The 16,526-nt window shown below is 38.6% G+C and overlaps 3 protein-coding genes across 3 annotated transcripts; 2 read left to right on the forward strand and 1 right to left on the reverse strand.

Moving 5' to 3' along the window:
- Positions 1-475: 475 nt before the first annotated feature.
- Positions 476-5,266, reverse strand: lamtor5 (late endosomal/lysosomal adaptor, MAPK and MTOR activator 5). The gene is made up of 4 exons (XM_067592066.1): positions 5,121-5,266; positions 4,970-5,031; positions 2,016-2,133; positions 476-982 (listed from the first exon to the last, which is right to left on the reverse strand). The coding sequence occupies exons 1-4, from the start codon at positions 5,153-5,155 to the stop codon at positions 922-924; spliced, it is 276 nt and encodes a 91-aa protein (XP_067448167.1). The 5' UTR covers positions 5,156-5,266; the 3' UTR covers positions 476-921.
- A 2,284-nt stretch (positions 5,267-7,550) lies between these two features.
- prok1 (prokineticin 1) lies at positions 7,551-9,888 on the forward strand. Its single transcript, XM_067593682.1, has 3 exons — positions 7,551-7,894; positions 8,795-8,920; positions 9,375-9,888. Exons 1-3 carry the CDS (start codon positions 7,712-7,714, stop codon positions 9,492-9,494), a joined length of 429 nt encoding a protein of 142 aa, XP_067449783.1. The 5' UTR covers positions 7,551-7,711; the 3' UTR covers positions 9,495-9,888.
- A 3,081-nt stretch (positions 9,889-12,969) lies between these two features.
- LOC137185347 (pepsin A-like) lies at positions 12,970-15,999 on the forward strand. Its single transcript, XM_067593683.1, has 9 exons — positions 12,970-13,050; positions 13,312-13,453; positions 13,659-13,776; positions 14,416-14,534; positions 14,637-14,833; positions 14,932-15,048; positions 15,160-15,304; positions 15,504-15,602; positions 15,714-15,999. Exons 1-9 carry the CDS (start codon positions 12,992-12,994, stop codon positions 15,849-15,851), a joined length of 1,134 nt encoding a protein of 377 aa, XP_067449784.1. The 5' UTR covers positions 12,970-12,991; the 3' UTR covers positions 15,852-15,999.
- The last annotated feature ends 527 nt before the right edge of the window (positions 16,000-16,526 follow it).

The following is a 16,526-nucleotide window of genomic DNA, read 5'->3' on the forward strand; positions in this document are numbered from 1 at the left end:
GCAAAGCCTTCACTGAGGGGAGCCACGTGACTGAGACGTAGCAGTGATCCTCATCTGAGGGCTTCAAGAGGGGAGAGAGAAGGAAAAAAAAACCTTGCGGTAAAAACACCAGAACCACCGCAGACTTTACTGAGGGCTTGGTTTAAGACGGTGCACCACCAGTAGGATACATGGGTTTCCCAAATATACACTCTCGGATTATCATTCCTCCATCTAGAGAGGACTGAAATCACCCCTCAGTGTATGAAACCCAGAATTCACAGTTACCTGTCCCCACATGCTCCTACACTCTGTATTTGAAATCTTAATGCCAAATACGACTTCAGGCCTAAAATGTAGAAGTAGTGAAGCGAAACTTTTTTGTCCCATTTCTGGGATGTCATGCACCTGGCAAAGAAAATTACTTGGTCAACCATGAAACATTGAGCAAAGGAGAAAATAATGAATCCTTAACACGAAAGAGGGCAACACGGAGTCAAGTTAAAGTTTATTAAGGGTTGTTATCCTGTGAATGAGTGGCTTGGATTAAAGGATATGGATGTCAACAAAAAGTCACACACACACTCTCTCTCTCTCTCTCTCCTACACACACACACACACACACACACACACACACACCATCAACATTACTGTAAACCACATGATACAGGGCCTATTCTGTACACGACATCAATAAAATAGCGTTACTGACAAATTGATGTATATTAATTTAAAAAAAGCAAGAAATCACACTTCATGTATTAGAAAATTAGCAAGCAGTCTGGTATAAATATGGGAGCAGAATATTCTAGACTAGAGACTCATCTTACTCTTTGACCTGAAGACCTTTGTCTAAATACATCATGTTTATGTGATCATACGTTGGTGTGTTTACATGTACTTTTTTTTTCTTTTTTACAATAAACATTCCTGGGTGAGTCTTTAAGATGCGATCTTGTGAACAGCTACTGTGATGGTGCCATGACTCCTCACCAGGATGTTTCTGCAAAACAAACACAATGAAGAGTCAAACATTCACCTGATGAACAATAATTGTACAGACAAGTGAGCGAGATCGGTCGGGTTGACAACGTTTGAAAAAACGCATTGTTTTATCTGATAAATCACATCATAACTTGTCATTCATCCCTCATATTATGTACCATGAATGACTAGTTATTATATGACTGATCAACATGACACTCTGATCAAATTCCCAGAACAAGCATTTGCTATTATTCATGATGTAACAACTATAACATCTATTATCAGAGTCTCCTTCATCATCATCATCATCATCGGTTATATTTTCCCAAAGTGCAAATGCTGTTCAGTCTATGTTTTGTTGATTGGTTGTTGTTTTTTTTTTTGCATAAATGTACAATTTAAAGACAAGAAATATCTTCACATGACATTTGATATTCAGCTTTAAACTCTGATTTTGTTCAAATCCACAATGACAATAATTTGGCTTCTTATTGATGTATTTCTAAAAGCTTTTCATCACTAATAAAGAGAACTGAGGAGTCACCTCACCAGCTGAGGATTGATGGTCTACATACATTTACAGTTATATTTTGTTTTGTAATGTAATATCTGTCTGAGTCATCATGTCATTGATTTACACCATGTTGACACACACTGTAATCCTGCTGTACCCATAAAGCTACCAACATGTCGCAGTGACATGGCAGAGGCATCTATAGTATGTATACAATCTCTGTCAGGTCTAACAGCTCATTATGACTTATTTCTAATATCTGATACCGATGCTCCAGATAATATTCTGCACTTTCCAGAAGGTGGCAGCACAGCCACGCAAATGAAAATAAACTCCTTTGCCAAGACTTGGAACACAAGAGGTTCACATAATGAATGTTCAATCTTTGACACTCGAGCTCTTTCAACAGTTTTTCCTAGATTTATTGATCTCCCCACGAATTAATCAAAACCACTACACACAAACCTATTAAATTCACAGAGATGGAGACAAGGCAGTCAGACAAAAAAGACAAAAGGTTTGCGTCAGTGCTCACCCGGAGTCAGACTCCAGACACACAGTCGGAGAGTCTGTTGGGTCTCTGGTGAGAGCTGCGGCTTGTTTGGCCAAAACAGAAACAACACCGCCATGTTCATCAGACAGGGAACCGCGGCCTGGTGGAGGTCAGATATTAAAGAGTATCACTGTACAGTAATGATGAAACACTGAAGCATTTCAGTCAAATCAACATCTTTTTTACCTTTTCACATAATGAATTATATTATGACAGCCTTGTATTTCATATTAAAAAATAATTTCCAACGAGCAAATGTAAAAACTCATCACTACTTTTACTAATATTTTTCCAGAAAGATTGTTACTTAACAAGCTTGTTAATCATCTCTCTCAAATCTCTAACAATCCATATTTGACCAGGACATCAGTGTCAGAGCTGCCTGCTGACCCCTGTTTTGGATGAGCAGCCTGTGAAATGTTCAGTGTTGTATTTCTATGTATGTAGCACTTTGGTTTACAGTATGTGACCAAATGCATCTCTGTTGTGTTATTGGTAGTTAGAGCTTCAATGCACTTTGGGTGCAGTCTCAGTTTTAGTGTCTCGTGTTTTTCCTCATTTTAAATGTGATCAGATCCTTCGGGAGAGATAATTAAAAGTCCTAAAATGATAAAAGATAAGTAAAATAAATGTATTTGGTAGTATTCAGTACTGCACAGCAGGCAGTGAGACATTACTTGACCTTACTTTGTTATTTATTTATCAGCAAGCTTACTGAACATTTTGCTTGACCGTGTTATTTAGCGCTATTTCTCCATGAGTAATTCCCAGTAACATGTAATTATTAACTTTGTGAATATGATTAACATCAGACTGACAGAAGTTGACCCAATAAGACGGGTGGCAAGTTGTTTGTGTTACACAAATTCAAAAACATGCATCTTCCATTTGAAGCATTTTTACTTATTTTGGAGGTTTAGGGTGATTTTAATGGAGCTGACAATAGTTTGTTACAGTTTTCTCAGTAAAGCCACTGTGAAATTTTAAGGTATATGCATTTGTTGTAGCTTTTAACACAGAATTCAAACGTGTAAGTATTTTCAACCCAGTGATGCATTGAGTAGTTTTCTGTTGAACTGTGTTACTCCCAGACATGTTCACAAACAGTATATTAAACTAAATTGTAGAATATTATACTTTCAATTTTCATGCAGCGTATCACATGTTACCAAATGTAGCTTTCTGGTGCAACTCATCAGCTATCATTTCTCAAATACTTTTAATTCTAAACTTTGCACACAGAGAGAGTTTCATCTTGGTGCCACAGTTACATCATAGATGGACAACAGACCTCTCATACAGAGTAAAAATATATAAAAGTAAACTGTATGTGATGTGTTTGGTCAGAGGGAGAGGAGGACACTGAGGAAAAGACAGACGATGTCTGTGAAGACGTCACAGCAGAGAAATGAAGAAGAGGGCTGCGCCATGCCAAAGATGTTCTTGTGTATTATAGGGGCAAATATGAGATTTTAGAAATGCTGTGATCAGATAGAGAGGAGAGGTCGGAATGCCATTAAGTGTTGAAGAGAATTTACATTTTGTTGTTAATTTTCAAATATTACCTATTGTACATGTATTTGTTGTATTGAGATTTTTGTGTTACTGTATTTCCATTTTTTGTATTTTCTGTTTTACATCATATATAAATTGCTTCATGTGAATAGGGGACATACCAGAAAAATGATCACTGACAGTTGAGAAACTTGTGAATGAACTGTTGAAACTGGTGTTTGTATTCAGTTGAGAAGATTTGACTTTATTATTGGGTCACTGTATGTAAGTCTCAATGAGAAATGACCTAAGGAAACAGTTTTAATGTCTTCTGTCAAACTGACACAGTTCATTTGATGTTTGGCTGTCTTGATTTAAACAATCATAAAGGGACATTTCATTTTGGTGGCAGTGATGCACTTTTTGATTAGATTATTTGCTTTTGACACAAGTTAAATGTTTGAGTGAGTGAAAACCTTTCACAGGACAAATTGCTGCTCAGTATAAACTGATGTGGTGATTAGTTTCACTGTTTTTCAAGTGTCTTGAAACAACAGTCAGGAACCCAAATGAACACTGAAAGAGGTTTTCCTTGCTGCAATCATTCCTCCTGTTCACACTGGCTGTTAAAAGATCTCCTTCAAATGTGCTCTCAATGTAAGTGATGGAGGCCAAAATCCACAGTGTGTCCACACAGTCATTTTGGGTAAAAATGCATTTAAAGTTTATCTGAAGCTTACATGAGGTTTCAGCAGTCTGAGTTAGTCATATCAAGTGGATATCTGCCACATTTACAGTCTTTTTAGCATCAAATTCCCTCTTTGTGTTTCCTCAGACAGTGTTTCCCTGTTGAGCCGCGGTGGAAGTAAAGCAACAAAAAGAGGGACTTTGGCACTAAAAAGACTGTAACGTTGAGAGATATCTACTTGATTTGACTCATTTAGATGGATGAAGCTTCATATTAGCTTCAGATACACTTTTAAACACATTTTTGCACTTACATTGCAAGTGCATTATGAAGAGATCTTCTAATGGTCAATATGAACAGCAGGAATGATTACAGCAAGAAAAACATGTTTCAATGTTCATTTGGACTCTGATTATTGTTTTAAGACAGACTTGAAAAACCGTGAACCTGTCCTTTAATGTTTTGTGACTTAAGAGTGTTTAAACAGTTGAGAAACTTACTTATGGTTGCATAAAACAACAGTGGAAGAATAATCAGCTAGTCGATTATATTATTCAGTTATTCATGTATACATAGAAGCATTAGTACTTGGGTTTGGGGTGTTTTTAAAAGTAATTTTTCAGACAGATACTTTTACTCTGCCCTCGGTAGAAAAAAAAAAAAAGAAATTAAAAAAGCAAGTTTGATGTGAATACATTTGAAAAGCATCTTCCTTTAAACCTCAGACAGAACAAGTAACTCAGTGTTTTCTTACAGCCCAGGTTGTGTCCTTGTTGATCCGTACAAAGCACTCCGACAACTGCTGGATTCTTCATTCTGCCACAAACAGACAAAGAGCGAAAACTCGTCTTTTAACGTCCAAACATTTAAAATACAAACTGAAACACGACCTGTTATTAACTTACGTATCATCAAGATGCTGCTCTAAGGTCGACTCCATGATTAACTATCCCAATAACTGTAAAATTCAAGTTTGAAGGTTTGTTGTTGTGGTTGTCTGCTTTCTCAGAGCTTCCGGGTAGAGTCAGCTGACCGTCACGTGCACTAAGAGTCCCTGTGAGGACCAAATGGCATGAAAAGCGATTACAAAAAACTATCACACCAAAAAAGTGATGCAAAAAGTGGAGCTGTGTGTGACATATATAATAGTGTGTTATTATTCATGTAAGTTGTGCACATGATAGATAAATGTTCTTCTTAAAGTTTATATCAATTTTTTTTTAAAGCTATAGGCATATGTTGCTAACTGGATGGCCTAGTGTTTATGTGTCTGACAGAGATTTCATACTCTGCTTTCTGCATTTGATGTATTAGCTTAATATACTGTAGATGTAATTATTATTCCTGGCTCTTTCGACATGGCTAGGTCCTCATTCACTGAAATCATTCCCAAAACTGGATCAGTTACATAATGACACCCTGCAACTCTCACATTTCATCATTCATATGTCATGTTCTTCAACCCAGCCCCATTGAGAAATTGATTTGGATATTATAGAGTTGCATAAATATAAAATGAGATTACTGGAGTTATTTTTTCCTCCTATTTGTATAATCTTTATTGATAACCCAGTTCCTACTCTGTTCTCAAAGATTGCACAATCAGATGAGCTGAGGTTGCCTAAAACAGCTCCAGTGTCACATGCTCCTCAGTCATAAAACAGTCTGGAGACACATGAAGTCCTTGTTCAACACTCATATCGCTGACAATTGAATATCATCTCTAGAAAATAAAATCATCTCCACCATCCCAGTTAACATCTGATCAATCATAACAGGGTGGTACAGACATTATTCACAATGGCAGCATGATTAACACTTTAAACATGTATCAACATACAAACAAGTTAAAGATAACAAACGTCCAAATACTGTCCTTTATTGAGCATGAAATATTGTATTAATATTATGAGTACAAGCCAGGTACCTTGTTTTTCTGCAGCACTTTGTTGGTGTAATTTGTTAATCTGTTTTCTTTAAAAGTTAGCTGGAGGCCACTGCCTGGGCTCACCTCCCTGCATGATTTCTGCTGCCAGTCCCAAGACGGGGAAGGTTCAGTGCTCCTGCTGACAGGGCAGAAACGGGTGAATGTAATTATGTGGCCGACGCATTGGAGGAATCCATCACCTGCACAGCAGCAGGGTAATGTCCTGCTGACTAACCCATGGGGTACACTCCCCCTCCTCCCCTCTGATTCTTCTATCTTTACCTCTGCTCTTCTCTCACTCATATTTCTCTTTGTACAGCTTAAATCAGAGCCCGGCCGCTTCCGCTGACAACCTGCTGCCCATCACTGTCCAAGCATGCACGTAGGCAAACACACATACAAGTTTATGCATGCAGAATCATTTACAATATCCACTTACATGTGATATCTTTATTCCCTCGTCACACACACATGCAAGGAATCTTCAATCTTGTTCCAAGGTTAGTTGGTATTAACACTAGATCCCATCATTTGCAGCATATGGCCACTTTACAACCACAGTAAATCTGCAAATGAGCTGAATTCAAAATAGAGGTCTGACTCATAGTGCACTGTATCATCATCCTGACATATACTGTATAATAGGCAATATAATTCAGGGGTACTGCAATTATTTATATAATTTAGCACAAATAAGACTCAATATTTATACTCTGGTGGCATAGTTTAATAAGCAATATCAGTGAGGTATAGAAGGAATTTCTCCAAATTAAATTTGTTCACAATTTTAGCATTATGGTTAATTTGTTCTCAAATGAACCAGGAATAATTAAAGGGGCAAAATTTGTGAACCAAGTTATTCCTTCACTCAAAAAGTCCACATCTGACACTGAACAGGATTAACATTTTACAGTCAAAACTCATATTTGACACCTTAAGATCATATACCTCACATAGATTATGGAGTAGGTTATGTGACAAACCAGATTAGTTTTTAAACGTATAGACCTTTTTCTCTCAGTGTGGATAAACAGTACATCACATCATGGCACACACATCCCACATTAAAACAAGGAATATAACTTTCCAGCTCATAAATTCTAAACATAAAGCCCAGCCCATGAGTCAGCCTATGCTAATATCAGTAAACTCATTATATGGCTTTGATGTTAATTTGTCTTTTCCTGGCCGCCTCAGACAGAACAATAACTCAGGATGTCTTGGCACCTGTGGCCTTTTTCTCATGAAGAGGTGTCAGATTCATTTTTAGTTTATATGAATGTCATCAGCCGTTGAGCAGTTTTCCATTTGCTCTCTTAGTTTGAATCACTCGGGTCATGAAAACTCTGTTAGCAGCTGCATTAGAGCAGATGTATGGTTAAACCCTACAAGAGGCAAAGATCTACAAGTAGAGGGGACTAATGTGAGCCTCCATCAGCCGTCATCTGGATGAATAAGATGACGAAGATTCTGAGGAGACAGGCGTGGAGAGCACTGGGTGGGGGTTGGAGGTGGATAAAGAGAGGGAGAGTGTGTGGCTCCCCCCTCTGAGGAGTTCTGGGAACCTTCATGACCGTCTGGAACGCCGGGGATCCAGTGCAAGGTAGCAGAGGGACCGATAACAGCTGCTGTCCAGTGTTGAGGGTGTTGAGAGAGTCCAGTTCTCCTGTTGCTGTCATGGGCTTCAGGGTGGTGCTGCTGTCCTTTCTCCTGGTGTCTCTGAGCTGGTCCAGAGGAGCCGTCATCACAGGGGTGAGAGAGAGGTTTCTGTTATTTCATCAGATTTTAGATTGTTATGTTCATTATCAAATCATTTGAATTATTCTGTAACATGTAAAATTCTGTAAAAATGCTCATCACAAGTTCTCTGAGCACAAGGTGACATCTTGAAATGGCTTTTTTTGAAAACCCAAAGATATTAAACAATATTACAACAATATAAAACAGGAGGGAAAAGCAGAAAACCCTCAGATTTCTGAGCCAGTTCCAACAAATGTTTGCTGGTTTTGCTTGAAAAATGACTTCAACAAGTAAATATTATTATAATTTAAAATTGTTGGCAATTAATTTTCTTTTGATCAACTGATTGATTAATTAATTGTCTAATTGTTTGAACGCTGCTTCTGTGTATGCAATGGAAAGAATGCTCAAACTTCAATATGCAGTTTCATTGCTACTATCCCTTGAGTTTTGATTTTTGGTCAGATTTCCTCATTTCCAAAGTATATATAAATATACAAAAACTATACATATGCAAAGACCACACGCTTTTCTGGCTAATTTTGTAAAATTTGATTACACATGACTGATTGGAGACCACATCCTCATCCGCTTCAAGTCCACTGGAAAAAAGAGAGGAAATTATCCCAGTCCTCTGACTGATATTCATTTGTAAATGGATTAGGAAGATGACAGGCAATGGATAAAATGGTGTTCACTGCACAAACATAAGAGGCCATCTCTAATACAATAAGTAATGTGAAATAGATTTGGACATAAAAGGGTATCCCTATTAGCATAAATAAAAATAAAAACAATGCAATGGCATCAAAAGCACTCTCCTTTGACTCTCCCCTCACTGCATGTTTGTCTGCTTCTTTTATTATTTACTGTCTGTGTCTCTCTCACCTCGTCTCTCTATCTTCCCTCCAGGCCTGTGAGAGAGATGTGCAGTGTGGTTTGGGTCTGTGCTGTGCCGTCAGTCTATGGCTGAGGGGTCTGAGGATGTGTGTCCCAAGAGGTGCGGAAGGGGATGAATGCCACCCCTTTAGCCACAAGGTGGGCAGAAATGTGATGTCACTTATCTTCCTGCATCACACTCTCCGACACACACACACACACATACACACACACACACACACACACACACACACACACACACACACACACACACACACACACACACACATACACTTTTTTCTCTCTGGCCCACACTTGTTTAGCGGAAATTAAGATTATATCAAGTGCTGGCAGGTTGGCAGAAGCCTTTGAAAAGCTGCTGATAACTGCAGAGGCTATTGATCTTCTTCACTGTGAGCTTGGCAATCAGAGCCATACATCTCTCTGGATCGTTTAGAGATGGCAAAATCAGTTCTGCTAACACCACGTTCATCTCTGAATTCAGACTTTTAAACAGCAGCTTTTTAAAACCTGCGGCTCCACTTGTCAGCCGTGTCAATAAAGGATTTAAAATGTCAGATTATCCCTCCCTCCCTTTCTTTCCCTCTTCCAGATGCCCTACCCAGGGAAAAGACAACATCACACCTGCCCATGTCTGCCCCACTTGGTGTGCACCAGGTATGCTGATAGCAAGTACAGATGTACTGATGACTTCAAATACATGGACTTTTAATGGATGCCCAGACATTCAAATGAAGAAGAGCACAGCAGAAACAACATTTCACAGTGAAGACTTGAACAGGTTGTGGATGATGAAACACATATTTCCTCTTCACTGACTGTATTCTTCATTTGTGTACCGTATGCACTATAATACATAGTTTTGATTCTATAAATGCACACAACAGGGACAGAAAAAGAAATGCTAACACAGTGTAACCTACTATCCAGAGCCACAGTAGGCATCAGACACTTTTTACTTGATAAAAACAATGTTCCTCGGGAAGCTATTTGTGAACCATTAAAACATTTGCTGTTTTGTTTTCATGCTCGTTTTATGTTAATTTATCAAGATAAATGTATTATTATATATTGTTGCCAATAAAAGTATAACAACATTGTCATTGGATGCGTGTGAAGTGAAGGTTGTTTTCCCCCCATGTTCAGTTAATGTTGTTTGATTAAACATATTATGGGATGGAGGTATCAAGTGGCTTTAATCAGTCTGATAAACTGAAGGTCATAATCAGAGTTTCACTGCCTTTTTGCTTTTTGTGCAAATTCATGACTTTGCAAAATAAGTGAACTGACGACTGAAGGCATCTGACTCTTGCCAAACATCTGATTACTGCAGATGTCACACAAAGGGCAAATCCACAAGAACATTTCCAACAGATTTTAGATGTTTTTATCGTTTTGGCTTTTTTAAAGAGACTTTTCACTGGAGCATAACAAGCTATAACAGCTATATATTTTATAATAAAATGAATAAGTCAGCAATGTGACATCATATTTCTGTGCACAAGATGGTTTGAAAGAAAACAGAATCTTTGTGACTTAGCTTCACAGACATTTTCTGCTACCATTGCAGATTATACATATTTTTTTTATCATGTTATAGATGTCATTTTTAAGTGAAAACAAGGCAGTTATGATAAGAGGCTGCTTTAGTGTCTTTGTGTAAGATATTGAATCCTTTGCCTTCTGTTTTACAGTAAGCAAAAACCAAGCTGCTCAAACTGATATGATAAAAATGTTCCTTACACAAATAAAAAGTAAAGGAATCCTTAGTGAATCCTCAGTTCACTTTGCTATAAATCATATATTATTATTATTATTATTATTATTATTACTAGAAGTATTAGCATTACTTAAAAGTATTTGTATTATTACAAAAGAAGTTAAAGAAGTTGACAAACAACAAAAAAATCCAAAAATAAGCCATTTCCCTGTCTTTATTTTGTGTATTATATCGTTATCAGATGACCTGGCCCTGAGTAATCTCAGTTCACACCTTGGAAAACCTGTGGAACATTTCCATATCAATGTCAAACAAAAAATATGGACATCAAATCTCCAGATAAGTATTTAAATGAATAATCAGATAATAAAGGTCAGTTGCTTTAAACGACTTTTTGAGCTAAGGAAAATATATCACATATACAGTGCTGCTTGAAAGTTTGTGAATTTTCTCTATTTCTGCATGAATATGACCAAAAACATTATCAGTCCTAAAACTAGATGAAGGGAACCCAGTTAAACAAATGAGACAAAAACATTAAACTTAATCATTTATTTATTGAAGAAATGTATCCAATTTTACATATTTGTGTGAGGCAAAAGTTTGTGAACCCTTGCTTTCGGTAACTGGTGTGACCCCCTTTTGCAGCAATAACTTCAACCAAACATTTCCAGTAACTGTTTATCAGCCCTGCACATCGGCTTGGAGGAATTTTAGCCCATTCCTCCTTACAGAACAGTCTCAACTCAGGGATGTTGTGGGCTTCTTTGCATGAATTACATGCTTCAGGTCCTTCCACAGCATTTCTATAGGATTAAGGTTAGGACTTTGACTCGGCCATTCCAAAACATTACATTTCTTCTACTTTAACCAGTCTTTGGTAGAACGACTTGTATGTTTAGTGTTGTTGTCTCACTGCATGACCCACTTTCTGTTGAGCTTCAGTTCACAGACGGATACCTTTACATTTTCCTATAGAATTTACTGGTACAACTCAGAACTCATAGCTCCTTCAATAATTCCAAGCTGTCCTGGTTCAGAGGCAGCAAAGCAGCCCAAACCATGATACTACCACCACCATGTTTCACAGATGGATTAAGGTTCTTATGCTAGAATGCAGTGTTTGCTCATCACCAAACATATTGCTTCTCATTCCAGCCGAAAAGTTTGATTTTGGTCTCATCCATCCACAGAACATTTTTCCAATCACTTTCTGGCTTATCCATGTGGTCTTGAGCAAACCGAAGACGGCAGCATTGTTCTTTTTGGAGAGCAGTGGGTTTCTCCTTGCAATTCTGCCATGCACACCTTCTCCTGATGGTGGACTCATTAATATTGACTGTAACCACTGCAAGAGAGACCTTTAGTTTCCTAGATGTTACCCTGGGGTCTGTTGTGGCCTCCTAGACTATTACACGCCTGCTCTTGGTGTGATCTTCGTTGTTCAACCACTCCTGGGGAAGGTAACAATGGTGTTGAATGTCTTCAATTTGTACACGATCTGCCTGACAGTCGTCTGGTGGAGTCCAAACTCTTTGAAAAATGGTTTTGTAACCGTTTCCAGCTTGGTGAGCATCAATAACTCTTCTTCTAAGGTCCTCAGAAATCTCCTTTGTTTGAGCCATGTCACACTTCCACAAACCTGTGTTGTGAAGCTCAGACTTTGATAGTGAGGAGTCAGATTTCTCTTCTTTAAATAAGGCAGGGCCTCCCTGACTCACACTTGATTGTCATCCAATTGATTGAAACTTCCGCCTCTAATTTCCCCTTCAAATGAATTGATAATCCTAGAGGTTCACATACTTTGCCGCACACAAATATGTAACATTGGATCATTTTTCTCAATAAATAAACAAACAAGTGTAAGGTTTTTGTCTCATTTGTTTAATTGAAGTGTTTCAAGTGTTTATCTAGTTTTAGGACTTGCATGGAAATCTTATCACATTTTAGGTCATATTTATGCAGAAATAGAGCAAATGCTAGAGTGTTCACAAATTTTCAAGCAGCACTGTATTATATACTATATATTAGCATTGTTACACCTGTTTGCATGAAGGATTTTCTTTTAAACAGTAGAAACAGTAAAACACAAATACAGTAGAAACAGTAAAACACAAATCTTTCAAAGAATGATTTCTACACAGTGTCAAGCATAATTTTCTAAATTGTAATTACTTTCACAATATACTGTAAAAACAACTAATAAAATATTGGTTCCACTTTATAAATTGCATCTGGATCCATGTTGTTGCTACAAAAGAGTTTGATAATTCTGCAAAAGTTTTCATTGCTCAATTGTTTGATTGAATATTTGCTCTTAGATAAGAGGCACTTTATCACCTTATCGCATTTTTCCTATCTAAAGCTGATGCATGATATCAAGATATGTGGAAGGGCATTTTGGCGAGACGACCTTGATATTTCGTATATAAGGGCTGGACCCTGCCACTGGAACTTCACTCATCGAGTCCAACAGTCAAGTAACTAACATGATGAAGTGGCTTGTCGTTCTCTCAGCCCTCGTGGCTTTCTCCGAGTGCTTCCATAAGTAAGTCTGGCCTGGCTGCTTGGAAAGCAACCGGCCTTTTCTTTGACATTTTTATCCTGAATAGACTGAATAGTTGAAAGACAATCTCTCCATTTGGTCTTCCTGAGGGAAAAAGGCCATCTCGTTGCACATTGCATTGTGCTATTACACCTTTTAAACTTGCAAAAAAAAGCTGAAAGAAGGTTACTTTCTGATTTTTCTAGCTGTAAAATGCTGAATGTTTGCACTTTGCTGATTTGCTATTCTCATTGTTGTGTGCAGGCTGCCCCTGATCAAGGGCAAGACTGCCAGGGAGGAACTGCAGGAGAGAGGATTGTGGGAGGACTACAGGAAGCAGTATCCTTACCACCCAATGGCCAAGTTTTACCAGGATGGTACTGAGCCAATGACCAATGATGCTGACGTAAGTCCAGATCAGAGAGACTTGGTTAATAATTATTATTCTGAAGGACAAACATAGACCTGTATATCACATAATGCAACAAACAGCAGGTAGTTGATTTTATGATGTAAAGACACTTATATTCACTCACAACACAAAATAGATCCACATATTTTTTGTTATATTTCAGTCAGATTTAACCTGTCTCTGTGTTGCTTCCCTCTAGCTGTCCTACTATGGTGTGGTCTCCATCGGCACCCCTCCTCAGTCCTTCAAGGTCATCTTTGACACTGGCTCCTCTAACCTGTGGGTCCCCTCAGTCTACTGCTCCAGCCAGGCCTGCCGTGAGTAGCACTGACATATTGCTTCCAACATTTGGATTGTAATTTACACTGTGGTGCAAAGTAATTCACTATATTCACTCAAGTACTGTATACAAACTTGAAGTTTAATTGAGTATTTCCTTTTCACGCTACTTCATTCTTCTTTTTACTTCACTACATTTATCTGACAGTTATAATTTAACCAAAACATTATCTTGTGAAATATAAAGCACAGATTAAATAAAATGCATATCTTTTTATTGATTAAACTACCCAACTGTATACAAACTAAAGTAATAGTAACTCCACTTTGACCAGCTACAACATTTAAGTGTTTCTTACATATTAATGCATCAGTGATAAAATAATACTGACATGGGGCCATTCTGCACAATGAGTAAACTTACCTTTGATACTAAAGTACATTTTACTGCTAATGATTCTGTACTTATGCTTAGCTAAAATTGTTATGTAATTTGATTGCAGGACCTTTACTTGGTGGTATTACAACTTTTTATTTATCTAAATACTTACAGCCTATAACAGTTTATTACATCTAGTGGTGGGACAACATTAAGTGCAGTTACTCCATGAGGGGGGTCCAGGTTTCTTGACATAGTCGTAAAATGCACATGTGAAAGAGATGTTGTTCCTCTGCAGAGAACCACAAGAAATTCAACCCTCAGCAGTCCTCCACCTTCAAGTGGGGCGACCAGCCTCTGTCCATCCAGTACGGTACTGGCAGTATGACCGGTCGTCTGGCCAGTGACATTGTTGAGGTAACCAAAACTCTCTGGAACGACATGCATAGTCTGTTTCTTCAAACAAGCATGTCTCCATGGTCTATTGAGCTGTGACTGACAGCTGTCTTGTGTTTCCAGGTGGGTGGCATCTCTGTGAACAACCAGGTGTTCGGAATTAGCCAGTCAGAGGCTCCCTTCATGGCTTACATGAAGGCTGATGGTATCCTGGGACTGGCCTTCCAGTCCATTGCCTCCGACAACGTTGTGCCCGTCTTTGACAACATGGTCAGCCAGGGACTGGTTTCCCAGCCTCTGTTCTCCGTCTACCTGAGCAGGTACAGAAACAGGATAGAAATCTGCTGGGTGTGAGTGTGTGTGTCGTTTTCCATGACTTCTTTTTACATGTGACATTTGTTTGTTTTCTCTCTCTTAGCAACAGTCAGCAGGGCAGTGAGGTGGTCTTCGGCGGTATTGACAGCAGCCACTACACTGGACAAATCACCTGGATCCCTCTGACCTCTGCTACCTACTGGCAGATCCAAATGGACAGGTACTGAAAAATGCATCCGAAATAAGCAAAGTAACACACAAACCACAAACATAAGTTGCACAAAGCCTCCTGGCTTGACTGTAATTCACCTTCTGCTACTCCTCCTCACAGTGTTACCATCAATGGACAGACTGTGGCTTGCTCTGGTGGCTGCCAGGCCATCATTGACACTGGCACCTCCCTGATCGTTGGCCCATCCAGAGACATCTACAACATGAATGCCTGGGTTGGAGCTTCAACCACCCAGAATGGAGATGTAAGTCATGCCAAAGCATCTGACGTAGATTTTCCCCGTTTTCCATGCCCAGAGTAAACAGAACTTTAAAGCTCTGACGTCAATTTGTCTCAAATAAAAACAATTAAGTAGGACTTGGTTACTTACTTTAGCTGGAAACCTGTAAAATACCAATAAATACATGCTGCTACACCGTCTGTGTGTGATGTTCTTCTCACAGGCTACAGTGAACTGCCAGAACATCCAGAGCATGCCCGAGGTCACCTTCACTCTGAACGGACACGCCTTCACCATCCCTGCATCTGCCTACGTCTCTCAGGTCAGTTTGACCCCTGCAACCCACTGCAACAGAACATTATCTGTATATTTTAAACATACATCATGAAGATTTGGTGGGAAAATAAATCTACTTTCTCTTGTCTCTCCACAGAGCTACTATGGTTGCAGAACTGGCTTTGGCGGAGAGGGCAATCAGCAGCTCTGGATCCTGGGAGATGTCTTCATCAGGCAGTACTACTCCATCTTCGATACCCAGGGCCAGAGAATTGGTCTGGCTCAGGCTGTGTAATCAAATGAAACACCTGATGGATAATCTATAAATGTGTATTTCCTGTAGGTGCTTGTCTGATTGATAACTGAAAAATTGTGCAAATGGGAGAAAATGTACATCTGAACATGCTTCAACTGCCTTTGCATTAAAAAAAAGATCATAGCAACTAAAAGCATTCTGTGTACTTTTTTCTACATGTGTCAGTCTGACTGTGGTGACTACAGCCAAGATTATATATCACTAAAAATCTTTAGAAACATCTTAAGTTTAGTGTTACAGTGTTGCACTGAAATGTCACAGGAATAAGAATCAGTGTTCATTCATTCACTCTTAAGAGAAACTTGACCCTTTACAGAGGATACAAAAGGGATCACCACCAGCTTTTTTGTGAACAGACCAAGAATAGGTTATCGAGCGACTCTTAGAATAGCAGAGGACCTCTGAGGCTGTAATAGAGAAGCAGCTGATAAGGACAAACACTGTTATAACAAAAGATGACATGATCTGACAACTCTGCTGCTGCTATCTCAACCTGCGAATAGGACTGGCTGGTTGAAAGGTCTTAAACTGAGAGAAAACGAAAACCAACACAAATGTTATAATTAGCATGAAAGAGTTCATTTATTTAATTTTTTATTTCATTAATCATTTTCACAAACAACATGTTATATACACTTAAAGAGGTTCATCAGA

The sequence above is a fragment of the Thunnus thynnus genome, chromosome 6 (assembly GCF_963924715.1).
Source record: "Thunnus thynnus chromosome 6, fThuThy2.1, whole genome shotgun sequence".
NCBI lineage: Eukaryota > Metazoa > Chordata > Actinopteri > Scombriformes > Scombridae > Thunnus > Thunnus thynnus.